The sequence below is a fragment of the Triticum dicoccoides genome, chromosome 3A (assembly GCF_002162155.2).
Source record: "Triticum dicoccoides isolate Atlit2015 ecotype Zavitan chromosome 3A, WEW_v2.0, whole genome shotgun sequence".
In the NCBI taxonomy this organism is placed as follows: Eukaryota; Viridiplantae; Streptophyta; class Magnoliopsida; order Poales; family Poaceae; genus Triticum; species Triticum dicoccoides.
Genome location: NC_041384.1, coordinates 709,343,490 through 709,370,478, shown reverse-complemented (window position 1 = coordinate 709,370,478; position 26,989 = coordinate 709,343,490). Strand labels below are relative to the sequence as shown.

Here is a 26,989-nt window from a genome sequence, read left to right as displayed (position 1 = left end):
CCCCTCCTCTCCTCCCCTCCCCTCACGGTTTCTCCCCCCTCCACTCCGGTGAACTCCTCTCCGGCGACCTCCTCCTCCTCTCCGGCGATGTAGGCGAGCTCCTCTCCGGTGACCTCCTCCTCCTCCTCTCCGACGATGTAGGCAAGCTCCTCTCCGGTGACCTCCTCCTCCTCACGGTCTCTCCTCGGCCCTCCTCTCCAGCAAAGAACATACAAGATCCAAAAACGAGAACAAAATTTGAAAAAATATCATGCGAAAAAACAAGCAAAAAAGGGCAAAATAATCACGATCCAGATCCAAATTGAAAATTCAAAAATAGCAATGGCGCACGGTGGGGGTTAGACGGTGAGCCACTACTATTTTCCCGCCTTCAAAATTCAGAAAAAAAAAATCAAAAAATTCAAAAATCAAATTACCAGTGGCGCACCTGTAGCAATAGTAATGACGCACTACAAGGTGCGCCACTATTACCTGCAATACTAATGGCGCACCAGAGGTGCGCCATTAGTATTTGTTACTAGTAGCTTGGTAATAGTGGCGCACCTATAGTGCGCCATTAATAGTCAAAATAGGTGCGCCACTAACAGCTTTTTTCTAGTAGTGCGACAGAGCATGCATGTACTAAAAGTTTACCCACCCCCCTACTCATATTGCGATCACTTGTCATAAGTTGTTGTTTTTATTGTTAACTATAGTTTTGCATTACCTTGTAACTTTTGCTAAATTTATATGATTTATCGCTAAGTGAGAACTTTTATCCTATAATATAATATGCCCACTTGAACATTGGTGTTACTTTATTATTACTATCTAATCTGATGTGTGTCTTCTATGTTATTTTCATACATGCTACATACATTTGATTGTTCCCTGTTTAACACTTCTCCTTCGGTACCAACTATTGTAAAGTCCAACATGATCTCTATATTTTGCATGCATATGGTTGTCTTTTCAGTGAAAATTACACTTTTAAGTAACCTATGGACATTGAGGTTTTGATACATCTGACCCCAAGGGATGTTAACATTGGTTCTCCTTCAATACGTCGTCATTCATAATACCAACTCAATGTCATTCGATTTATCATGAAATCAAATTTTCATATTGTGTAACTTCTGTATTACTGACATATGTGCTTTGTTAGAAGTGATACACAATATTAAAGTTATACAATATTAATATGAAAATTGAATCGATGTTACATCTGATGATATTGCTTTGGTATTGTGAATGTTGCTATTTTTTGCCATAAATTTGGTCATACTCTACCAAGATTGACTTACGACAAGGCTTATATGCAGACTAAAAAGAAACAGGGAGATTACATGCTGGGAAGTTTTATTATACTTGCCAAATTTAATAAATTTGTCCCATTATAATTCATTTTAACCAAATAATTAAAGTGCAACTTAGAGCCCAAATTAATACACCTAAAGCCGTTGCAACTAAATACTACCTCCATCCCATAATAAGTATCTCAATACAAAGTTGTACCAAGGTTGAGAGACTTATTTTGAAACGGAAAGAGTAGTATGTTATGTACTCGGACTAAAAAAACTTTAATATTTACCTGGTACTGATGTAGCTTGGTTTGTGTAATTTTTCGTTTAGGGTAATGGAGTGGAAGTTGTGCGCCGCGGCCGTCAAGTCCTGGCTCTGTATGGTCGCCGCTAATTCCAAATTGTACTGGACCATCAGCCGGTCTTAGGTCCAACTTCGGCTTTTGCAGGTGTGCCTGAAGGCCGAGGCCCACCTCATTTGACATGCGTTGCAAAACAGCTTGGTTCGGAAAAGTTCAAGGGATACCTCGGTTGTTGAATCTCAAATCTGACGACATCTAAAGAGCTACTGTATGCCTTTATAAAATTTGGTGCATATATGTGTGGGATGCATGGCAAACACATTATACATGATGCTTGGATATCATGATGCTGCTTGTACCCACACACATGTATACCTCTGTGTACGTGCAATGCAACTCATGTTAGATAATAATTACACTTAATATTAGGTAATATAAATTTCACGTTAATATCATTCAAGATGTAATTACTTAATTAACGTTCACGTTGATAATATGCATGATATTAGGGGAGGGTGGTAAATATGTTAAGTGTTAACCATGTTTAATGCTAAACACCGGAGCGATATAGACCATTGGATAGACGAGGTTGAACAGGTGAGATATGTTGGATCACTACAACTTGCCCTTGTTATATTTATACAGATGCATATTCTATTTTGTCATCCCATCTTGACACGTGGCTTGTATAAGTCCGCAGAATTCTGCAAATAACAGAAAGTGGTGTTGTATCTTGTTTCCAACATAAAATAATTCGTGAAATTATTGTTAATTGGAATCACATTTAAGAGATCTACTTTTGCATTAATTTTGGTCATTTTTGAGGCAGCCATGTCCATACCAGGTTTCCTCGTTGTAAGCACCTAGCCCAGCACCCACAAAAGTCACCAGCCGGATCCCACAGGAGAAGGACGCCGGAGATTAGAAACGAACAATGGGAACATCGCGCGATGTTGGAGACATCTTCAGCTCGAAGAGAGGGATCACGTGGCATCGACCCATGCCCCTGACAATTGCTCACCATGGCCTTGCTGCTAGTGCAGCTGAAGAGACATGGTCCATCGCACCGGTGGATGTCCCCTACGGCTGGGATGACGCCGTCCTCATCGTCGTTGCCGTTGCCTCTGAGCCCATGGCCCTCTCCTGAAAAAAGAAGAGGCCGAAGGCCTAGCCACCACCCTCCTTGGTTATCGTGCAGGGATTGCGATAGCTGCCTCCGGCGACGGCGAGGGAAGGGGGAAGGAAGGACAGAGGTGGCATGACCTAGACCACCCCTGAGTCGCCCCGGGGAGGATGACGTGAGGCAGGTGACGTAGGGGGGGGGGGATTGTTTTCTGCAGAAAGGTTTCTACATCTTTCCCTAATAATAAGCAATTATCTCTTCTGCCCTACTGCTCACCGTCGCGGGGCTTTTGTAAAAAAGTCCATGAGTTTTTATAAGAATCAACCCGCAGTCCTTTTCTAAGTGGCTAAAAAAACGTTTCGTTTTTGTAAAATACACCCCGACCCACTGCCTCCACCTCCTAGCCACTCATCCTCTTCCTCCCTACCGACTGATGCGCCTCCACTCCCTTTCGGCCGGCCCTGCCCCTGCACCACCACCCTTCCTCGCCTCCGCAACCACCAACGCCGCATATGGTGGGATCTGCACTCCCCGCGCTCATCTCGATGGACAGAGGCGGAGGGCCAGCACCCATGGTGGTCTCGAGCCCAGATGCAACGGCTGATGCGTGCTCTCCACATCCGCCTGCCGCCGCCCATCGGTCGCCGTTGACAGCGAGGAAGACCTAAGCGCGGCTTCTCGGGCGGGTCCAGGGCATCCGCGGCTCCTGAGCGGCGGGATACGGCACGGCGTTGCAAAATCCTCCGATGTGCTCCACTTCTGTTACGGATAGCCTGCGCCGGCGACAGGGATGGGGAGCCGGCGGCCAGCTAACAGGGGAGCGACGGACTTCGTTTGCGTGAGCGCTTTGTGGAACGGAGAAAGAGAAGAAAGCAGAGAAGCTAGCCGCAGCCTCTCCAACCTGGTCGCCAGTGACGCACTGGCTCGCCGGACGCCCCTCTTCTTTTCCCCTTTCTCCATCTTCTACCCCCTTCTCCCGCTGCACTCCCTGTTCCATCCCCCCTCTGATCTGAAGCGAGGGCAGAGGAGGCAGTGGCTGCTGGAATTTTGTCTATTTTGGGCCTAGCCCAATAGCAGTTTTAGAAATTCTTAATAAATCCTAGAGGCCCACGCAGCCCATTCCTGCAAGGCAAGAGGTGGAACTAAAGTTTAGTCTCACATTGCTAGTTTAGAGGGAGTTGGACCTCTTTATAAGGGAGGTTCTTTCCCCACTTGTATGAGCATGAGAACAAGAGGTACATCCACGCACGCTCCTCCTCCGCCTCGCCATGCCACGCCACGCCTCGTCACGACGCGCCGCGGGTTGCGGGAATGAGCCAAGCCGATGTCTAAATTTTTGCCACGCACTATGGGTATACGAAAGGTCACACGGAAGCTGAAAAGATTTTTGCGAATGTGGAGTTTGAATGCGAACAGTGCAGCCCTTCGGCTGCTGGCTGTTCACTTCATCTCCGTCTCTTCATTTCACCTCCCGTCGCTTCCCTCTCGCCTCCTTCTCTTGCGCCTATAAAAGAGAGGTCGCTCCTCCCAGAGAGACGCACCAGAACTACTCCTTCCCTCGCCATCGGTTCCATTTCTGAGCTGCTGATGTCTTCCTCATCCCGGCTTGCGGCGTGCACCGCACGTCAGGACAGTAGGCCTCCGAAACCGCACCTTTTGAGTCCTGTACGGGAGAAGGGTGATAAGGTTTTTGGGAAGTGCTCACCGCGACTACTGGCTGCTTCATCATGGACGATCCGGTCACCGACGACTACTTCCCCGACGACGACTTCTTCCCCGACGTCCACGACCTCCTCGACGACATGGCAGGCGAGGACACCGACCCCAAGTCCAGCGCTTCTGCTGCTGCTGTCTCGTACGTGTTCTTCTCCTTTCTATTAGAGGTCCTCCTACAGTTCCTTGTTCTAGTATTTGCCCTAGATATGTTAGACTCTATTTCATATATGCAACTTGCCACATTGTCTTCTCTAGATATGTTTAGTTACAGTTCATATATGAAGATGATGTTTACCTTCTCTTTGTCAAATCACATGGCTTGTTTTATCACTACTACACTGGTCATGCTTTATTTAGTATTTCTGTTAATAAAATCATTCGATAAATTGCTCATATTTCCAACAATCCAAAAAACTTATTATAGGCAATTTACCCCGAGTGGTTTTGCTGCTTCCATGAGACCTCCTATGTTTGAGGGTATCCACTATAAGAGGTGGCGCGTGAGAGCAGTCTTATGGTTTCAAACCATGAGTTGCTATGACGCCACTCTTGGCAAACCTGAAGGAGAGCTTGATGCTCAACAGGCACAAGCCTTTCAAAAAATGGATACTCTGTTTAAGGCTGCTCTCTTGAGTGTTCGTGGTGAGAACATAGTTGATGCTTATGCGTCAATTGATAATGGAAAAGATATGTGGGATGCACTCGAGGCCAAGTTTGGGGTCTCGGATGTTGGCACTGAGCTGTACATCATGGAGCAATTCTATGATTACAGGATGACTGAAGAGCGCTCCGTGGTTGAGCAAGCTCATGAGATACAGTCATTTGCTAGAGAACTTGAGCACTTCGGTTGTATGCTACCGGACTAGTTTGTTGCTGGAGGTATCATCACTAAGCTTCCTCCTTCATGGAGGAACTTTGCTACCTTGCTGAAGCATAAGAGGCAGGAGTTTTCCGTCCCGGATCTCATTGGCACTCTTGATGTGGAAGAAAAGGCGAGAGTAAAGGACACACATGCTCGAGGTACAGAAGCAGAACTTCTAGCCCCACAAGTTCAAGAACAAGGGCAAGTTTGATGGTAAAGCAAAGTTTGATGGGAAGAACAAGGTTGTCCAGCACAAGAACTTCAAGAAGAAGAATGACAAGAAGAAAGGTGTCTGTCATGTGTGTGGGGATCCTGGTCATTGGGCACCTAGTTGCCCTAATTGCTATGACAAGCGTCACCCTGGGAAAGGCGGCAATACCGCTAATGTTGTCATTGGAGACACTAACATGAAGGATCCTGTGTATGGTATATTTCCCACTATTCTTTCAGTATGTCATTCTCCTGATTGGTTGATTGACACGGGTGCTAATGTGCATGTATGCGGTGATATTTCCATGTTTTCATATTATCAGACCGCAGGGACTTCAACCGTGCTGATGGGCAACGGTTCAAGTGCTTCTGTTCATGGTGTTGGCACGGTCGATCTGAAATTTACTTCGGGGAAGATTGTGCGGCTGAAGAACGTGCATTATGTCCCCTCCATCAATAAAAATCTTGTTAGCGGATCTCTTCTGTGTAGAGATGGCTATAAGCTTGTCTTTGAGTCGAATAAATTTGTAATATCCAAGTATGGAACCTTTGTTGGTAAAGGCTATGAGTCAGGAGGCCTGTTTCGTTTATCTTTATCAGACATTTGCAATAAAGTTGTTAATCATGTTTGCAACAATAGTGAATCAAATGTGTGGCATTCACGTCTTTGTCATGTTAACTTTGGTTGCATGTCACGACTAGCGAAGTTGAACTTAATCCCTAGTTTCACCACTGTCAAGGGATCTAAGTGTCAAGTTTGTGTGCAAGCTAAGCAACCTCGTAAGTCTCACACGACTACAAAAACGAGAAATGTTGCACCACTAGAGCTCATACATTCAGATCTATGTGAAATGAATGGTGTTTTGACAAAAGGTGGAAAGAAATATTTCATGACGTTAATTGATGACTCCACTAGATACTGCCTTGTGTATCTTCTGAAATCTAAAGATGAGGCTTTGAACTTTTTCAAGATCTATAAAGCTAAGTGGAAAACCAACTTGATCGAAAAATCAAGAGGCTTAGGTCCGACCGTGGTGGAGAGTATTTTTCCAATGAATTTGATGCTTTTTGTGCGGAACATGGTATAATCCATGAGAGGATGCCTCCCTACTCACCTCAGTCAAATGGGGTGGCCGAAAGAAAGAACCGTACTCTAACTGATTTGGTTAACGCCATGTTAGACACATCGGGTCTCTCCAAGGCATGGTGGGGGGGCGATATTGACAGCATGTCATGTCCTAAACCGAGTCCCCACAAAGAACAAAGAGATAACTCCATTCGAGGAATGGGAGAAGAAAAGGTTAAAACTCTCTTATCTGCGAACATGGGGTTGTTTGGCGAAAGTCAATGTTCGAATTCCAAAGAAGCGGAAGCTTGGAGCAAAGACCGTGGATTGTGTTTTTCTGGGATATGCTTTCCATAGCAATGGCTATAGATTCTTGGTTGTAAAATCTGAGGTACCTGACATGCATGTCGGTACGATCATGGAGTCGAATGATGCGACTTTCTTTGAAGATATCTTTCCCATGAAGGATATGGCTACCTCATCTAATCGGGAGATGTCTAGTTCATCGAATCAGGAAGTAGTTACAATTACCGAACCTGCCATTTCGATGGAACACTTTCAAAGTCCTGTGGAGGAGAACAATGAAGTTCCTACTAGAAGCAAGAGACAGAGGACTGCAAAGTCCTTTGATGATGATTTTCTTGTGTATCTCATAGATGACACTCCCAGTTCTATTTCAGAGGCCTATGCATCTAAAGATGCTGACTACTCGAAGGAAGCGGTTCGTAGCGAGATGGATCCCATCTTGGCGAATGAAACTTGGGAGATAACTGATCGTCCTTATGGGTGCAAACCTATAGGATGCAAATGGGTATTCAAGAAGAAGTTTAGGCCTGATGGTACTATTGAAAAGTACAAGGCTCGGCTCGTGGCTAAGGGTTATACCCAAAAGGAAGGTGAAGACTTGTTTGATACTTACTCACCTGTGGCTCGACTGACCACTATTCGAGTTCTACTTTCACTAGCTGCCTCACTTGGTCTACTCGTTCATCAAATGGATGTTAAGACTGCTTTCCTAAATAGAGAGTTGGACGAGGAAATTTATATGGAACAACCATATGAGTTTGTACTAGATGATCAGGAAGAAAAAGTGTGCAAGTTGCTGAAGTCTTTGTATGGACGCAAGCAAGCACTTAAACAGTGGCATGAGAAGTTTGAAAGAACTTTAACAGCTGCAGGCTTTGCTGTAAAGGAAGCTGACAAATGTGTGTATTATCACCATGGTGGGGGTGAGGGAGTTATCCTTTGCTTGTATGTTGATGACATACTGATTTTTGGAACAAATCTGAATGTTATTAAGGAGGTCAAGGATTTCCTATCTCGCTGTTTTGAGATGAAGGAGTGGCTGATGTCATTCTGAACATCAAGTTGTTGAGAGACGATAATGGTGGGATTACATTGCTTCAATCTTACTATGTGCAAAAGATCTTGAGTCGCTTTGGCTACAGTGATTGCAAGCCCTCTCCAACACCATATGATGCTATTGTGTTGCTTCGAAAGAATCAAAGAATTGCTAGAGACCAATTGAAGTATTCTCAGATTATTGGCTCGCTTATGTACTTAGCCAGTGCTACAAGACCTGACATCTCTTTTGTTGTTAGCAAACTGAGTCAGTTTGTTTCAAAACCAGGAGATGTGCATTGGAAAGCTCTAGAGAGAGTTTTGCGTTATTTGAAAGGCATTGCGAATTATGGAATTCACTACACTGGGCACCCAAAGGTGCTTGAAGGGTATAGTGACTCAAACTGGATCTCAGATGCTGATGAGATAAAGGCCACGAGCGGATATGTATTCACTCATGGAGGTGGCGCTGTTTCTTGGAAGTCTTGCAAGCAGACCATCTTAACGAGGTCAACAATGGAAGCAGAACTCACAATACTAGATACAGCTACGGTCGAAGCAGATTGGCTTCGTCGGCTCTTGAATGACTTGCCGGTTGTTGAGAAACCTGTACCGGGTATCCTTATGAACTGCGACAATCAAACTGTAATCACGAAAGTGAGCAGCTCAAAGGATAGCATGAAGTCATCAAGACACGTTCAGAGAAGGTTAAAGTCTGTCAGAAAAATGAAAAACTCCAGAGTTATTGCATTGGATTATATCCAAACGTCTAAAAATCTGGCAGATCCTTTTACTAAGGGTCTATCACGTAACGTGATAGATAATGTATGAAGGGAGATGGGTATGAGACCCACAATATGAGTTGTTCATAGTGGTAATCTATTCTTTGTGACCGGAGATCCCGTGAATTAGATAAGGAAGACAAGCTGTTGGTCAACTGAGAGGAGAGTATCCTTACTATTCAAAATACCACTCCATGAAGATGCAATACTCTCTTAATCTGCATGGCAGGTTGATGTATATCTTAATGTGTTCTAAGTGGCTCATTTAAGTAGAGATGTTATCATGCAGAACATCTTTTGAAGAACACACCTATATGAGTCTGATTGTCAAGCGTCGCAATCTATGAGAGTAGGGTTCTCTCTAGTAAACTCATGAAAGGTCACGGAGTATGACGCATAAGCTCCACCCGCGGGGAAGACCCACGGTAGCCACGTATCGGTCAAGGCTTTATGTGAAGTCAGATTCGCAGAAAACTTGCAGTTCAAGGTAGTGTAGCATAGAGTTCTAGGTGAAAGTTCAACTTAACAGTCTCCACTGCATTACTGGTATATAAAACAGTGTTTTGGAACCAAAGACAATTTTTGTGTGCCTCTGGGATCTGGTGGGGGATTGCTGAAATTTTATCTATAGGCCCAATAGGAGTTTCAGAAATTTTTAATAAATCCTAGAGGACCACGCAGCCCATTCGTGCAAGGCAAGAGGTGAAACTAAAATTTAGTCTCACATTGCTAGTTTAGAGGGAGTTGGACCTCTTTATAAGGGAGGTTCTTTCCCCACTTCTATAAGTATGAGAACAAGAGGGAAATCCACACGCGCTCCTCCTCCGCCGCCCGCCTCGCCACGCCACGCCACGCAGGTTGTGGAAATGAGAAGCTGAAAAGATTTTTGCGAATGTGGAGTTCGAATGCGAACGATGCAGCCCTCACGCCTCTACGATACGTTCCGGCTGTACCTCCGTCCTGCTGTGCGCTCCTGCCTGAAAGACCTTGGCATCGTCGATTTGTCCTCGCGAGTATGACCTGCCGCAGCTCCTCATCTCCTCCATGACATCTACCAGTGACATGCTTCTTTGATCTAGCAGCCAGTCTGTCATATTATTTCCTATTTAAGCAATTATTCTGCATACATCAACACATTAGAGCTTCTTCTACAGATGGTTACTGATTACCTAAAACATTGCTGAATTCAATTAAATATTCAATAAATTATCAACTAACAAGCTAACTATGCATGTATCTGATTCTTTCTTTTAATTGTCTCCTACACTGATAAATTTAGGCTTCAGATTTTGTAGTTTTCTGCAGGCTGTCAGATAAATTCTTCTCGACATCTTATATTCTATATCTTTTACAGGTGCGTCGGTCGTCCAAACATTGTAAGGGACATTCTAGGATTTTAATTTGACATAAAATCTGTATTACTTCTACATTGTCTCAAGACTCTCAACAATGCTGGGCTGAATATGCTGCAGCTATGTGCGTACAACCGTTCTCCATTGTCTCATGCACTCCCAACAAGGCCGGTTAGAGATGCCAGTACCGTAGCTGATGTACAGGCTTGACAAAGACAATTTCCCTCCATGCTGGCTGGGCATAACCATATTAGCACGCCTTCACGTCCAGGCTCTCGTAGCACTGGTGACACCAGGTCTTTGTGCGATCTGATGGTCAGATCACAATTGTCATCACTAGCTATTGCCGATGATGTGGCGGAAACAAATCCTACTAATCTGCATACGCAGTGGTAAGCTCAAGTATTGCTGTCTTGTTTAGAATTGTAGATACAGTGGAAACAAAGCAAAGCCTAGCATACTTGCACTAATATGTTTCATGCGAGCTTAGAGCTTGCTTATTCTAATTAGTTAAATTTGAGATTTGACAAATTTATTTCATGAGAGAGTGCATAATTTTAGTTCCTATTTTCGGCTTGATTAGTTCCAAGTTACAAGGATACGAGTGTTCAAAAGATAACTAATTGAAACACTGAACTTGTTAGTTTGATGACCTCCGACTAGCAGTTATATGCATGTTCTTCTCTCTTCCGGTTGTGTGACATGGATTACTGAATTTTAAAGAATATATATGTTTTAGGATTTTTGGTGATGTTTCGTTCAAGCAAAGAAGAAACTTAACTAGGCTTGAATTTTGGTAGAGAATATCCGTATAATATGTCCTTGCTGTAAATTATTTACTTTGTTGTCGGAACTTTTTATAAAATGTTTTAGCCCTTTTTTAGTTTTGGAGAGACACTAAATGGACATAGAGAAAAATACAAAAATATAACATGTATGCATGTATTTATGGTTTTTCATTGCGAGATTTAGATGACCTGAAGCTGTTAAATGAGATACTTTTAATTATAGTTATCATTTTTTTAAAGTTCGATCCCTTGACCAACTTGCGATTTTGTACATGTTGTGCCACATATCTTATTCAATATTACGGTCTTCAATTCACAAAATCAGTTTTCTCTATCACGGATGCTCCACGTCACAAATAGTTTGCGGGTGATCTTGGTATTCTTGCGGATCTGACCTGTAAGTTGCTCTCAAGTTCTGCACTTCTTGAGTTAATGTTATGGCGGGTTTAGCTAGGCCCACCGGGCAATCTTAGCCCACAAATTATCTTAGGTTAATTCTTATGCAAGTTATCTTAGGTTAATTTTTCTGCAAGTTATCTAGGTTATAAATATAGGCTATAAGACTATTTTTTGGAATTAAGCAATAAAAAGATTATCTCTATTGCCCGGCTCCCAGAGGAGCCGGAACCCTATCCGCCCCCTGCCTCTTGCGCTCCCGCCACCATCCTCCTCTCCCGCGACGGCGCCCAGCCGCCGGCGCGGCCGCTCATCGCCACGCCCAGCCCCCTCCTTCCCCTACTGCCTACGGCCAAGACCGGGCAGAACCCTACCTCCTAACACCTTGGTATCAGATACCCGGGTTTCGACCACGTCTTCACCGCCTCCAAACCCGCCACCACGGCAGCCGCCGCTGCCCAACGCCTCCCCCACCGCCGCTGCCACCAATCCACCAATGCCGCCGCTGCGTTGCCGGGCACCACAGCCTCCCTATCAGCGCCAATCTCCCCCGCACCCGGCACCACGCCGGGCCAGGGCCAGCTACAAACCCCCCTCCAGCAACCACCGCCGTCGCCTCCCCCAGCGCCGCCGCAGTTCACACCGGAGGCCATGGCCGGCGTGCTCAATGACCTGGTCGTCGCGGTCCAGGGCATCCGCCTCTACTTGGCGGGCCCGTACGGGCCGCCTCCACCGCTTCATCCGGCCGCGTCCGCGGGCCAGCAGGCGCTGCCATGGTACTCAGTACCGGCGGCTACCCAACGCTTTCCCCACCGGCGGCTTCGACACCGCCTTGGCCGCAGTGGCCGATGCTGTTCGCAGCGCCAACCGCGCCGCCCGCCACCACCCAGGGACCACAGTGGCCGACCTGGGCCCCGCCGCCCGCGTCGTCCCTCACCGCGCCATCCCTCCCGGCGGCAACGGTGCAGGTTCCACCACCGCCCCCGCCCAACCCTAGCCTGGGCCGGTCCTCACCGAGCGGCCTTCCGATCCAGGAGGTCCGTTTCCCTTCGTCACCGTCACCACTTCCTGGCTGGCTCCACGGGTCGCCGTCAGCTTCCACGGAGGGCCGGCCGCCGTCAGGGTTCCTGTTGCAGCCCGAGGCGTCGGGAGCCACAGGGGACTACGCCGGCCCTTCCACCCTATACCGAGCTCCGTCATCAGCTCTCCGTACCGCCGAGGCAGTGGGCCAGGGAGCGCCACACCAGCAGCCGCCCCGGTTCGCAAAGATCGACTTCACCACGTACGACGGTTCGGACGACCCGCTTAACTGGCTCAACCAGTGTGACCAGTTCTTCCGTGGACAGCGCACGCCCGCGTCGGAGCGCACTTGGCTGGCTTCCTACCATCTCTGCGGGGCCGCCCAGACATGGTACTACGCCCTCGAGCAGGACGAGGGCGGCATGCCACCGTGGGATCGCTTCCGCGAGCTATGTCTTCTTCGATTCGGACCACCGGTACGCGGGAGCCGCTTGGCCGAGTTGGGCCGCCTACCGTTCACCTCCACGGTGCAGGATTTCGCCGACCGCTTCCAGGCACTAGCATGCCACGCGCCTGGTGTGACGGCCTTACAGCGGGCGGAGCTCTTCGTCGGCGGCCTTCCCGACCACATCCGCGTGGACGTCGAGATGAAGGGGCCACAAGACCTTCAGACGGCCATGTACTACGCTCGCGCGTTCGAGCGCCGCGCGGTGGCCATCCAGCAGGAATTACCATCCCGGACCGCCGGGTTGCTGCCCGAGCCGGATTCCGCGTAGGGTCGGCCTGCGCAGGCTTCTGCGACACCCCTCGTTGTGACCGCGGCGCGGCAGTTCCGCCGGCTCACATCAGCCGAACTGCTCGAGCGTCGTCACCAAGGGTTATGCTTCAACTGCGACGAGCCCTACACGCCCGACCATGCCTGTCCGCGACTCTTCTACCTGGAGGTTGCAGACTACATTCCGGAGGACACCGTCGCAGCCGACCTGGCCGCCCCAGCTGTCGAGAAGGTGTTTGACGCTGGTTGATCGCCTCCAGGAGTTCCGCAAGCGCTTCCCCACCTTACAGCTCGAGGACAAGCTGTTTGTGCAGGCGGGGAGAAGTGTTATGGCCGGTTTAGCTAGGCCCACCGGGCAATCTTAGCCCACAAGTTATCTTAGGTTAATTCTTATGCAAGTTATCTTAGGTTAATTCTTCTGCAAGTTATCTAGGTTATAAATATAGGCTGTAAGACTCTTTTTTTGGAATTAAGCAATAAGAAGATTATCTCTATTACCCGGCTCCCAGAGGAGCCGGAACCCTATCCGCCCCCTGCCTCTTGCGCTGCCGCCGCCATCCTCCTCTCCCGTGATGGCGCCCAGCCGCCGGCGCGGCCGCTCATCGCCACGCCCAGCCCCCTCCTTCCCCTACTGCCGACGGCCAAGACCGGGCAGAACCCTAGCTCCTAACAGTTAATCATTCATGATCAATATTGAGCACTCAACACTCTTAATTATCATTTATATCTGCAGCTCTATGCACTTCCTGAATTAGTGGTCGGCGATCAATATTGAGCAATCTACATTCTAACTGTCTTTTTTGTTGCTGCCTTATCTTTTGCTTAACTTTGACATTTCTCTTATTCCAAGGTAACAATTTTACAGTGCCCAGAAAAATTTAATTCATATAGGATGTAACTTTTATGTTTGGATGAGCCATATAATGTACTTTTTCCTGATGGCACCAACTAATCTGCCATGCCGCTGCTCTATAGTGGTTTCTTTGAGAATGACTACACATAAAAAACAATACAATGTTCCTGTATTCATTTTTCAGATAGGATGTCAACCTCTTTGGATCTCGCATGACCTATTTGGAGCACTTTCATCTCCCTTCAATGCATTTTTGCATCTATATTATTTGGTTGCGACGAAGTGCCTACATAATAAAAGAATAAGATGCCTCCTTTTTAATGTCAGATACTCCTGAGCATTATTAATCCTGACTACGATACATATAAACTCACTCAGTATAAAAAAAGTCTTGAAAATTTCTAGCTCACGCAGTTGTGGGTTGATGACTAGCTCTATTGATCTGTTCCAACCGTTCGGAACCGTGCCATTGGCCTCCCCCAGGTCCTCCTTATAAATTGCAATCTCTTCTTCCCCAGGTTAATTCCCTCCTTGCCAACGCCCCCCTTGATGGTGGCCTCCCATAAAATCACTCAACGATACCTCGCAGTCGGTTCTGCACTCCATCGTTTTCTGCCGTTGCAACGCACGGGCAATTTTCCTAGTAAAGGCCTATTTAGTTAAGGAACGGTGACATGAAGTGGCCTGCTGTGAAGCCCTCCTTAGAGCTGGACACCTCATCTTGATCTGGATGGTTAGACCTCATTAGCATCCGTCAAAAACTGCAAAAGTACCCTTATTTTGTCCATTCGGTTTATTTGGTTCACATGGGTCGGTTTGTGCGATTTATCCATTTATACGATATTAATTTTTTTGATAAATGCGGCATGAAATTAAGATATGGTTTGGTTTCGGTATATATCAAATTATTTTGTTATGGTTTCCATATATACCATAATAATCAAAGTTGACGGGAATGTGAAAATCTACCCCTCTACCCCTAATATATAATAATAAAACGAGGAGTGCTTCTGACGGTACATCATAAAAACTCCCCTTAGAGTTGCTATAAATTACCCAATATATGCCACCCATAAGTTAAAAAACGATTCATATTTTTCTTCAGAACTCGTGCCAGATTTCGTTCATTTAAGTTAAACCCCTTATATAACGTAAGCACACATGCAGTGCAGTGGCTGGAGCCGCGAGACGTGGGTTAATTTTCTCCCTTTTCTCTCTTTATACTGGTGGACGTAGGATATAATTACTCGCCCAGGCGTCACTTAGCAGCTGCACACAATTCGGCCCACCAACTGTATCTTTAGCCTTTCTTTTTCCGTGCAGATTCAAATGTTTTTTAAGGCCATAACTTTCAAACCCTAACTTCAAATCTAACATGTTATATATAAAAATACCTCTAATAAATATTTATATTTCAAATATGCTATTATATTGAATGTTAATAATTTTTAAAATTGCTTTAGGATGCAACCTTAATTAATATTATTTCTATATGGGGTATTTTGGAAATGCATATTATGTATGTTTGCTACCCAATTTAAATTTAGTAGATATGTCAGTTTGGTGCTCTCACAAAATCTATTATTGGCACAATAGGATATGCTAAATGTTAATCATCCTCACTACCAACCCCTATATAATGATGCGCACTAAATTGCTGATACAAGCTTTACGTAAACCAGTGGCTTAACGTTGATTTTCATATTGTTTGAAATTGTGCCCATAATTTTTTTATGAATATTCTTTGCTGATGTTGTCAGGTGTGTGTATGAGGGGTGATTTTTTTTCCTCCAGTTGCAACACATGGGCACGTTTTGCTAGTGAGATAATAATAATTTACAAATTTATTACTCAAAACACATACTTTTTCTATAAAAATAGTATATAACTATATATATAACTTATATATGCATGGATGGATTCATGACTTGATGGGTATGGATGGGCTTAATATATTTTTTAGAAAAGAGCTATGCTAAAATAAAATGGATGTATTAGCCGGGAATCAGTCTCTTGTAAAAGAAATTGACTACTTGTATGGTTGTTCGCCTCAAGAAATATAAATATATTTCTTACTTCAGTTTCTTTGTTAACTCTTTGATTTTTGGTATATACCATAAAAACCCAAATTTAAAATGGCATGGAAAGTTCATATCATAGTGAAGCCAGAAATCATAAAAACCGAAAAATTGGTTTGGTTCATTTTATTTTCGGTATGGGTTTTCAGCTCGGTTTCAAAATGCATAGGGTGAAAGATAACACAGACCATGGGAGTCGGCAGCGTGAAGTCACGTGCAGGCATGGAGTCCTGCATTTTTATATTTGCATCCCTTTGCTTTGTCCTGTCAGGCGTTGTGTCGCTATGGTGGCATTGTATCGGCTGGTGTATCCGAAAGTGTTGTTCTAATTCTGAGCTCACATGAGATCGTGTGAACACTAAAATCATATTTTTTTTAAAACAAATTCATAAATTTCTGTTTTTTTTGTGAAACATTTACAAATTTTTGATAACCTGCAAAATTTCATCATGAAATGACATTCATGGAAGACGTGGCAAAGAAAAACAAGATCAATGCTCCAAAATGCGTTCGCAAATAGCATTTTGGAGCATCAATTTTGTTTTTTCTGCCACATTCTCCTAAAATGTTATCTGGTGATGAAATTTTGCAAGGTATCAAAATATTTGTTAGTGTTCCACACAAAAATAAGATATAATCTTTGGATATTTCTTTTCAATTTATTTTGATTTTAGTATTCACCTGAACTCACATGAACTTGAGATCAGAACAGACGCGTACTCGGCGTACCGTACTTATTTTCATTTCTCTGGATCTACTTTTTGTTGAACTCGTAAGGGCCTCCATTTTAAGCCGAGCATGCGGATCTGCTCTAAGAAAATACGACCGTGTTTATCTGCTCGCAAAGCTTTGGATTCACGGATCCAAAGATAAGAAGGGAGCTCCATTAGAGGACAGACCAAACGCTAGAGCATATGGATTCGATTGATCTGAGAAATCTTCATTTGCTAGCGCTTGATACGAACTTCAACCAACGGAAACACCTGTCAGAAGTCAGAACCCAGTGGCCATGAGCACAAGACTTATGAAGCATTGTCCACCTCGTGTTGTGATCACACCAATTTGCGGCAACTGATTCAACAACAAGAAAATAAGGTAGACTAGAGCTGAAACCCATAAGATCATAAAATCAACTCATAGTTCTGGCACTGGCACGTGGATTACTAACTTTCACGCACCCCTGTTCATAACTATTTTCCTGCAGTGATGCATATTGTGCGTATGTTCACACCAAATTAATCAACAAAGCAAAGCAAATGCATCCACGAACGACTCATTACAAATTCATAATCTAGGTTAATGCTAACACATTGACACCGGTGTGGACGTCGTCAGCGTCTCCGATGAACCTGCTCCAGAACCAGTGTCCCTTCCAAACGTGCACCATCTCCTCCATGGGCACGTTCTTGGTCTCCGGAAGGAAGAGCGCGACGAAGGCGGTCATGATCACCACCCAGCCGGCGAAGAAGTAGAAGAGCCCGAACTTCAGGTGGCAGAGCATGGTGAGGAAGGCCTGCGCGATGACGAAGGTGAAGAGCATGTTCACCGACACGGTGATGCTCTGCCCCGCCGACCGAATCTCCAGCGGGAAGATCTCGCTCGGCACCAGCCACCCCAGCGCCCCCCACGACCACACGAAGCCTGCCACGTACACGCAGATGAAGAGCACCACCGCCGCCGCATAACCCCTGGGCATCTCTCCCACGCCACTTGTCCCGAACCTCACCGCGATCAGAGTTCCCACCGCGATCTGGGACACCAGCATCTGCGCGCCGCCTTGCAGGAACAACTTCCTCCGCCCCAGCCTGTCGACGGTGAACATCGACACCATCGACCCGAGCACGAGGACGCCGCCAGTCATCACCGACGAGAGAAGCGACGCGTCTCCCTTGAAACCTAGGGTCTCGAATAGCACCGGCGCATAGAAGTTGATCACGTTGATGCCGGAGACCTGCTGGAAGAAGGGGATGAGCACAGCCATGGTGAGCTGCGCGCGGTACTTGCGCATCAGGATGTTGCGCCACGGATGCTGTACTTGCTTTGATATTTCCCTCGCCGCCACTAGGTCCGCGTACTCCTCGCCGATGTCGTCGGTGCCGCGGATACGGCGTAGCATCCGACGCGACGCCTCCGGGTGGCCTCGCTCCATCAGTGAGTTGGGGGTGTCGGGGAGGAAGAGTGCGCCGACCGTTATGATCACCGCAGGCACAGCCGCGAGAGCCAGGCTGACGCGCCAACCGTGGCCGCCTTTGATTTTGTTAGTGCCGTAGTTGATGAGCTCCGCTGCCAGGATGCCGATGGTGATCATGAGCTGGAAACCAATGTTGAGCATGCCGCGGAGATGCGCAGGTGCCATCTCCGATAGGTACACCGGCACAGACTGCATGGATGCGTATACCAAAATAATCATTCAATTGAATCATGTGGCATGCTTGATTTAAAAAAAAAATCAATATCAGATATATGTTTTTTAATGCGTACCGTAGTAATCACTCAAATGTTTTTAATGTCTTGACTATAATTTTCAATAGACCGACACATTCTCAAGAGTGACAACCCAATAACATGATCTACAGTTACTCAAGACATTAATAAGGATCCCCGCAAAAAAAACAAGACATTAATAAGGATACACAGTTAAATTAGGAAAAAGAAAAAAAAACATGACCACAAAATATTATGCCGAAAACCAAGAACACGCAACAACACTACCCGGCCCGTGAAAAACACAACATGTGTCCTAGCTCCCCGGCCGGTAGTGGTCCATGCCAGGAGTGGCAGTTTTGTACTTTTTCATTTGTATAAATGTAGGCTTTTTTTTTTCAAGTATACTCCTCCCCGTTGGTACATGCATGACCCGAAGTAAATGAAATGAAGAAATGAATTGTGCCCAATATATGTCTCCTTCTCTTTTTTTTTCGAAATGGAGGCAAAAGTTTTGCCTCATGATTAATGGCTTAATTAAGAAGAAGAGAATTCCCCAATTAATTTACGGAAAACCGGGCGAAAATCAATACAAACGGAGCACATACTAACTACTCACACAATAAGAAACCCCACAACCGCACAGGTGGCCCTGCCAGTCTCTTCGAATACACAGTATCCACAGACCCGACATTGCTAGTACACCAAGAGAACGCCGACAAGAACACTTGTACACAAGACAAAGCAGATTCGGAATTGTCTTTCCTTCCAAGGATAACTTGTATCCAGGCGCTTCAGATTATTAGCCTGGAGTTCGCCACCAGCAGTATAGCCAACCCTACCCTATCACATCAATCCCACAAGCCTCTTATCCATTCCCGTTCGCTCGTGGCGGGGGAGTAAGTCAAAATAGAAAAAAAAAACTCATCTGACACCTCTCAAGGACGGGCCGAGAGATCGAAGGTCGTCCATCAAGCAGTCAGAGACGCCTTGCCTGTGGCGCTACTCTTTCCTTTGCCCACCTTCTTTTGTTTGCCCCTTATTGGCGTCCCAGTCAAGAGGCAAGCAATCGACCTACCCAAACCAGGTCTAGCAGTTTCCACACTGGCGAGCAAGTCATAAAGTTCCTTCGCGAAGGAAGCATCTGGGTTGGGAGTAGGTGGCAACACACTTGGCTCAGTGGTCGTGTCACTCACATGCATCACCTGCTCGATGGTCGCAGACGAGGGAAGGGCAACAACATCTTAAACACCACGCTCCATGACACCGAGAGGTAGGCTGCCTGACGCCTGACACCCAATGGACTTAGGCGAGCGAGAGACAACAACATCCAAATCACCACACTCCTCGGCATCAAGTATTTGGCTAGACTCCCGAGGTGATGCAGGTAATAATTCTGCAATCGAGATCGCCAGGGGGGGCACCTTCAGTTGTTCGACGGACAGAGGCAAAACCGGAGCCCCACACAGGTCCCGAAGCTCAGGCATGATCTGCAGCACCGGAGTAACAACCACATTAGTGTCCGGTCCCTCAAAGGCTGGCAACGATAAGCTGGTGCTTGCATGAGGGGAGAAACAACCATGAAGCCTGGCTCCCCTCTCGAGCTCAAAGCTAACACCAGGCACAACCAAAGGGCACAAAACATGAGCAGTCTGCAACACAAGTGGCGCCAGGGAGAGACCGTCCAATGCATCCTCAGCTCGCTCCAAGAAGCTTCCCATCTGCAGCATCCAACCTTGCATGGTGTCAACGACATCGCATAGAGGCTGAATCATCTTATCAAGCCGAAAGGAACCCATGCCATGGAGCTCAGAGCGCAGCAGCTCGACCTACCCCTCCAAGGCAGATCGCACCAGCATATCCGTCGATGCCACAGAGCCAGCAGGAGCAGAAACGATCGAGGCCCACGAATCATGACAAGACGGCTTCGAGGGGAGCGAGGCTTCTATCTGGATCTTGCGAGGAGCTGGAGCCTGATGGTGCCTGGCGGAGTGGCGGGGCAACATCGATGCAGTAGCGCTTCCCAATAAGTTGAGGGGACGCCAGGCGTTGCAACACCCACGCGCTCGATGACCATTCTGCAGGCACCGAGAACACCTAAACAGATCTCTACAATCCGCCGCACGGTGTCTAGGATAGAGGCATCTACAGCATCTACCGCGAAGCCAAGCCAGGGCCAGACGGGGAGCCCATGCAGGGGCCGGCAATGTCGGGCGTCGCATGCTGCCCTTCGGCAGCACCTTCTGCCAACCTCCGCACGTATCCACCTCAGACGCCAGGCCCAACTGAGCAACCAGAATGGCGGATTTGGTAGCTGACCGTGGCATCCGTGGGGCCAGCTCATTGTCATCCTCATCTTCTTCATTGTCGGCAAGGGAGCTCCACAAAATAGGTGGCTCCGTGTCCAAACCTGATGCATTGCTGGTAGGAGTCAGAGATGGTGCGGCTTCAGCAGGAGTGGAGGACGACGAAGCGGCACCGGCAGGAGACAGGGTTGCGTGTCGACAGCAACAGTCGAGGGCGACAGCGCAGCGCCGACAGGAGTCATGGACGATGCGACACCAACCTGAGTCATGGACGAGGGACGCCCAAGCAATGGTGGCGGCTGGCCCCCAAACCCACCATCCATCTGGCCAGGGTCATGCGGGGTTGGAGCAGCGCACACAGCGTGAAGGTTGGACATCCCGACAACGCCGGCCGGGGGAGGCCGGGAGCTCGATGCAGCCCCAACAGGCCTCGGGGGGCATCCAGCGCGGGCCAAACGGCCACCAGCGGCTGGGGCTGCCTCGCGGGAGGCAAGAGCAGTCGCGGCGAGCGCAGTGGCAGCAGCCGAGGCGGCCGACGGATCCGGAGTTGACGACGCGGACGCAAGCGCCATGGGTAGCATAGCGAAAACTCCGAAGGAAGAAGAAGTGCAGCCCAGAGAGGACGCGGAGAGCACCCTGAATCTGGTCTTGGCGGAAGAAATGGCTGCCGGAGGGAGTAGACCAGCGTGGAGCCGCCGGCCAGGGCGGAGGGTTGCGGGAGCCATGGCCAACAACCACTTAAGTGACAAGTAGATGATGTGGAACTGTCTCCTTCTCTTTTCATTTCTGCCTACATATACCAATTGATACCGTTTTAATTTTTTATATCTAAATAGCTATCATTCATTACTAGATTTACCTTCACATACACTACAACACGTACGTCAATTGCAGGCACTTTAAAATGCCTCAAAAAGCCCCTATAATGCCAGCTTAGAGAAAAGAAGGCATTTTCCAAATATGCTAGAGATGGTCACGAAGGGAAAGATCTTTTGAGGCATTTTTCTAGTACGCCTCCAAAGGTCAACACAGAGGCATGTTTAAAACGCCAACAAGCTCAATTTGAGGCATTTTTCCACAATGCCTCAAAAAGATTAAACGCAGGCATTTTTCCAGAACGCCAACAAGCTCAATTGAAGGCATTTTTTCAAAATGCCTCCAAAGACTATTTGTAGCATTTCTCATAATGCCTCTAAAAATTATGCCTGGCATCTCTCATACTGCCTTCAAGACATTTTTGTGGAATTTCTAAAGAATGCCTCAAAACCATTATGTGGCGTCTTTTGTATTGCCTCCAAAATGTTTCCAGGGCACATAAGAATGCCACAAACTTTACATATGCATAATAAGAATATGATAAAACCACTGTTACAACAAGCTCAATAATTTGCATCTAGCTCTGTAAAAACACACATACAATAGAAAAAAAGATTGAGAAGCTGTATCATCGTGCACGCGAATAATGCAAAGCATCACCATCAGAACATCTTCACAAATTCAGAAACAATATCGAAGTATCAATCAGAAACACACAGGTCACTTCCTACTGTTGTGACAACAATACGAACAAGTGTTACAGGAAAAGGCATGTACAACTCACTTATGACCATCTTTCATGTTTCCCTGCCCGAATTCCTAAGTATGTTGTTTCCGGTTGTAGCAGAGATTGCTTGAGTACCTTTTTTCATTCTTGTTGTCTCAGAAACTTTCTTTCTCTTCAGTGTATTCCTCACTGCACCTTCTAAAGTACTGCAACCAGTCTGATGGTTGGTCACCTGAGTTCCAGTAGTTGTTTTGTTGGGATCCACATTCTCACTATTGTTGAAAGACATCTGACTACAAACACTAGAAACCTACAATTGGGTAAAAATAAAAATCATGTATAGTTATACATAATATGAGCACAAAACAACAACTATGAGCTATGATAGTACCTTAGAATGCAGCACGGTAGTACGGTCTGTTTGCATAATCTGCATGAAAAAGAGGTCAGAATAGTTGCATATATAAGAACAGGGCAGATGAGTTAGCAAAGTGTCACGTATCATACATTTTTGCGTGGCCATGGAATACACCTAGCTTGGGCATTTCCTATCCTGTTTTTTTCCCCTTGTGCACAAGGCAGCTCAGTTGTTTCTTTGAGCACGATGTTGACAAGTACTTCAACACAATCAGCTAGTGGTTGACCATCAATAGCTTTAGCTTTTCTATCATTTTTCTGGATGGTTCCCATTGCCACCACACTTGCACTGTTTGGTGACGTGAAACTAACTTCCATGCCACACTTTATGGTATCTTTTAATTCGTCCTGTAAGTTGCAATAGTACTAAGTAACCCTTCTAATTTGCTAGTTGGTTAAAAAGTTGAGACAAATATAGAAAAATCACCTTTGGCCCCTTTTGGAGTGGTGTTTGAAATATTCCTGGTTTCTTATGTTTAGTTGTCTTTGTCTTCTTCAATTTTGGCACAGGCGCAAGACTTGGTAGTGCTGATTCTGTTATCCTTGATTCCAGTTGGGTTGCCTTCACCTTATCTGGATGCCTTGGAGCAGCCATTGCCTCGGATGCCTTGGTAGTATATGAAAGTGAAGTTGCTTGTTCTTCGTCATTCATGTTTTCCAAGTCCTAGTATGTGGAGAATCATATTTAGCTAGTAGTAAATGCTCAAATAATGTGACTTAATTTAAGAGATGAAACAAGAATCACCTTAGAAGGATCTTTATTTGGAAGCTCCTTTTCTAGAATCTCTCCCATTTGAACAGACCCCCTAGAAGCTATGATCAAACTTTTTAGCTCATTGTACTGTTCTTGCATTCTCTCACTCTTGGCCATTATTGAAGTTTGATTTGCCACCAGAGTATGCACCACATGCCGAAGCTCCATGTTCTCTTGTTTAGCAGCATGTAGTTCAGCTTCAACTTGAGCAAGGCGCTCCGAAGCGACTCCACCTACTAATAGACCAAGGCCACTTGGCCTTCCTTTCTTTTCTTTTGGGAAAATTGATGAATAAAGATCACCATCACGGGCCTCCTCACCAATCAAAGAAGGATCTTCCCGAATCCTTTTTTTAATGTCATCCTGAAAGGTTCATATAACAGTAGGGTTGCAAGCATGAATTTTATGAAGCACTGAACAAAGCAGTATCAAGTGAAAGCTAACTAGGAATATAATAGAACAGAGCATTATGAAGTGAACTACATATACCATTTTTACTCCGCTTTGTTGGTTGACTGGATATCCATTGTTTTTTGTATGCGTAACCACGTAAAGCTCGGCACGCCCAATTTCTCTACCCTCTACCATCTCCTGTAGCAGAGATGAAATGTTGATACACCAAGGCAAAAAAGACAAAAGAGAAAGAGCCAAAAAAAGGACAAAGACACCAAGGCAACAGATCGAGATAGCAAATCAATATTATGGGGTAAAATAAAACAAGGAATATTGATTACCATTTGATCAAGGACAACTGCAAAAGTTCGTGACCCAGCGGTGTGGGTCCCCTTGCATCCCTCGAGTTGCGATGCCCGAGTGGCTTTGTTTCTCTCAGATTTTTCCTGGACACACAAATATGATGAAGAAACTCATCACAAGCTTATATGTGGAACACATATTTAGCATAGGATACAAAACTACACCATTGAGTACTCACCTTAGCTTTTTCTGTTCTCCAGTGTTTTACTAGCCACTCCCACTGTCCAATTGGGATTCTATTATCACAACCATTAAGAATATTCCGTGCCCGTGACAAATCAGCTTTGTAATATTTCCTCTTTAAAACAACCTTGAAGTCTTTCCATTTTTTACTGGCTGATCTCAACACCCATCTTTTGTATGACTCATCAATGTTGAAAAAGGCCTATTATAAAATACAGTTGTGACAACTTGTTCGTTGAAAAAGAAAATGACTTGTTTGTTGAAGATGCAAATATATATGTTAGATTGCATTGACATACCTTGACAGAATCCCACAACTTTTCTTTCTCTAACTTTGGTACTTTGCTCCAGTTTTGAGCAGCTAAGGACATTTCTTTTCCTTTCACTAGGGTTCCAATAAAATTTGTCAGCTTGCATGTCTTCAAACCACATGGCTGACCAAATCTGTTGAACTTCAAATTGATCTTGTTATCAACATCATGTTCTTTCCAGAAGCGCCTCATGTGAGTAGGTCCTCTTCTTGTCTTCTCTACAACTTCTGGTATATGAACAGATAGGAACTACCATTAGGCCCATGCAAAACAAGCACATGTAAATTTTTTATGCCCTCATAACTAACCATGTGTTTGCTCCTGTTCTTGTCGAACTTCCTCTTCTTGTTCATGTTCATCTTCTTGTCCAGACTCACCTTCTTCATCTTCTGATTCAGTTTCATCACCATGTTCACCGTCATCTTCTTCATCTTCTGATTCAGTTTCCTCACCACTTCCCTCATGGCTCCTTAAGTCAACATCTTCTTCAGCTCTGGAATTCTTCAAAATCAATACAAGAAAACAACATGAGTAATAAAAACAAGTGTTCAAAGTTATCCATGTTGAGCTCTCAAGACCATCAGAAGTAATAAAAACAAGAGCTCACCAAATATTTTAAGAGCTTACCATAGTGAAGTGTTCTAATTTATCCCTGTTTGAAGCTTCTGCTTTAATTTGTTTGATAGCATTAATGCATTCCATTTGAGGTAGATTAACTTGTCTGACTCTATAATTCAGGTCATTCAATCTTCTTTCATGGTCAGACACATGGGACTGAATAAATGCATCAGATCTTGATCTCGAAGTCATCATATTTCCTGGTATGTACAATTCAAAACTCGGTTAGAAAATACAAGATCAAAACTAAGATAAAAGCAATCAACAGCACTTGAAATTTAGTTCAAAAACAATCAATAGCTCTCACCTAATCCTAGTCTAATATTCTTCATGCCCATCAATTCTAGCCTCCATATCAAAGAAGTCTCTTGTAGGTGGATGAACCACAGCGTACCAATCCCTCTCTATAGAATCTTGTACATAATATACTTGGGTGGCTTGAGTTGCGAGGATAAATGGCTCATCAAATATGTCATTGCCGCTGCTTAGCATATGGTTAAAATTCACCTCAGTTATTCCATATGGGTCCTTACGAACCCCAGCATCAGGGCGAACACTGTCAACCCAATCACACTTGAATAAAACCACGCTGCCTTTGTTTGAATAATTGAGCTCAACTATTTCAGTGATTCGGCCATAATAAACAACATCTCCTAAAGCTGGATTCTTATCTTTAGCACTTGAGAAACTAGATGTCTTTGCAATCATAGATACTCCATCACATTGCGCTTCTTTTCCGTCACCATATCCCCTTGTGTGGAAAGTGCATCCATTTATAGAGTAAGCGTTGTACTTTCTCACCATCCGATATGGCTTTTGTGCTAAGACTTTAACTTCTTCAGGGATCTTAACATTATTGGAAATCAATGATTGAACCTAGAGACGTAACATAGTCAATGCAATATCTCCACATGAAGCGCTTTAAGAATTTTAGCGTGAGATCATAGACACTTACATGGTCAGCAAACCAAGTGTGGAAACTATTGTGATGGGAGCGTTCTACATCACCTATTCTTTTGCGTTGACCCGCTGATAGAATATCATGATGTTGTCTACATGAACATGAGAGGGGGTTACTGCTAGTTCAGAGAGTATGGAGAGTGTGGAACAAGTGGTGAGAAACTTACTGGACATATGGAGTAATGTGGGGGTAATTGACCAACACATATCTTTGAGCTTGGATCCATGACGTGTAGTCTAGTTCTTCAACACAAGGACCAAATAAAGGACGACCGACTATTCTCAAGTATGGCTGATGGTTTGTGGAGTCATTGGGGCCAATAAAATCATTATGTCGTCCTGTTTGAGTGAATATGGTTGGACAGCCATGCAAATATCGTGAGCAAAATGTAAGAGTGTCATCCAAAACATATCCCTCTGCTATTGATCCCTCTGGGTGACTTAGCGTATGGATCATACTCTTCAACTTGCCCAAAAACCTCTCAACAGCCCACATGCTTCGGTAATGCACCGGTCCAGCAATCCGTACTTCAGTTGCAAGATGAATGGTCAAGTGTTCCATGATGTCAAAAAAGGAAGGAGGGAATACTTTCTCCAATTGGCACATGATTTCAGGAATCTCATCCTCCAACTTTTGTATCTCACTCACGGTGATAACCTTAGAGTATAATTGCTTGAAGTAGTTGCACAAACGCATCAATGGAATACAAACATCTTTAGGCAAAGTTCTCCTAATGGCTAAGGGCAACAGATCACGCATTATAATATGACAA

General features: G+C 45.4%; 2 protein-coding genes across 4 annotated transcripts in view; both read right to left on the bottom strand.

Moving 5' to 3' along the window:
* Positions 1 to 17,235: 17,235 nt before the first annotated feature.
* The window catches only part of LOC119270368 (sugar transport protein MST3-like), a 24,066-nt gene continuing 14,312 nt past the window's right edge, over positions 17,236 to 26,989 (bottom strand). Inside the window, exon 2 of the mRNA XM_037552373.1 lies at positions 17,236 to 18,324. Within this exon, the coding sequence (XP_037408270.1) occupies positions 17,236 to 18,324 (1,089 nt within the window). The remainder of the gene's footprint in view (positions 18,325 to 26,989) is intronic.
* On the bottom strand, positions 22,079 to 23,407 carry LOC119270370. Of its 3 annotated transcripts, none has more exons than XR_005134069.1 (3): positions 22,725 to 22,768; positions 22,609 to 22,647; positions 22,079 to 22,527 (listed from the first exon to the last, which is right to left on the bottom strand). XR_005134069.1 is itself a non-coding variant. In XM_037552375.1 (3 exons), the coding sequence occupies exons 1-3, from the start codon at positions 23,284 to 23,286 to the stop codon at positions 22,288 to 22,290; spliced, it is 504 nt and encodes a 167-aa protein (XP_037408272.1). In that variant the 5' UTR covers positions 23,287 to 23,407; the 3' UTR covers positions 22,079 to 22,287. The 3 variants fall into 3 exon arrangements, 1 of the variants encoding a protein (XP_037408272.1); XM_037552375.1 differs by lacking the exon at positions 22,725 to 22,768 and adding an exon at positions 23,062 to 23,407; XR_005134070.1 differs by lacking the exons at positions 22,079 to 22,527; positions 22,609 to 22,647; positions 22,725 to 22,768 and adding exons at positions 22,890 to 22,982; positions 23,062 to 23,407.

Excerpts from the sequence above, each read along its gene's own strand:
- LOC119270370 (XM_037552375.1), bottom strand. The coding sequence starts at position 23,286 with ATGAATGACGAAGAACAAGCAACTTCACTTTCATATACTACCAAGGCA. Across the intron at positions 22,648-23,061 it reads CACTCCAAAAGGGGCCAAAG|ATTATGCAAACAGACCGTAC; the intron begins GTGATTTTTCTA and ends TTTTTCATGCAG. Across the intron at positions 22,528-22,608 it reads CTACCGTGCTGCATTCTAAG|GTTTCTAGTGTTTGTAGTCA; the intron begins GTACTATCATAG and ends ACCCAATTGTAG.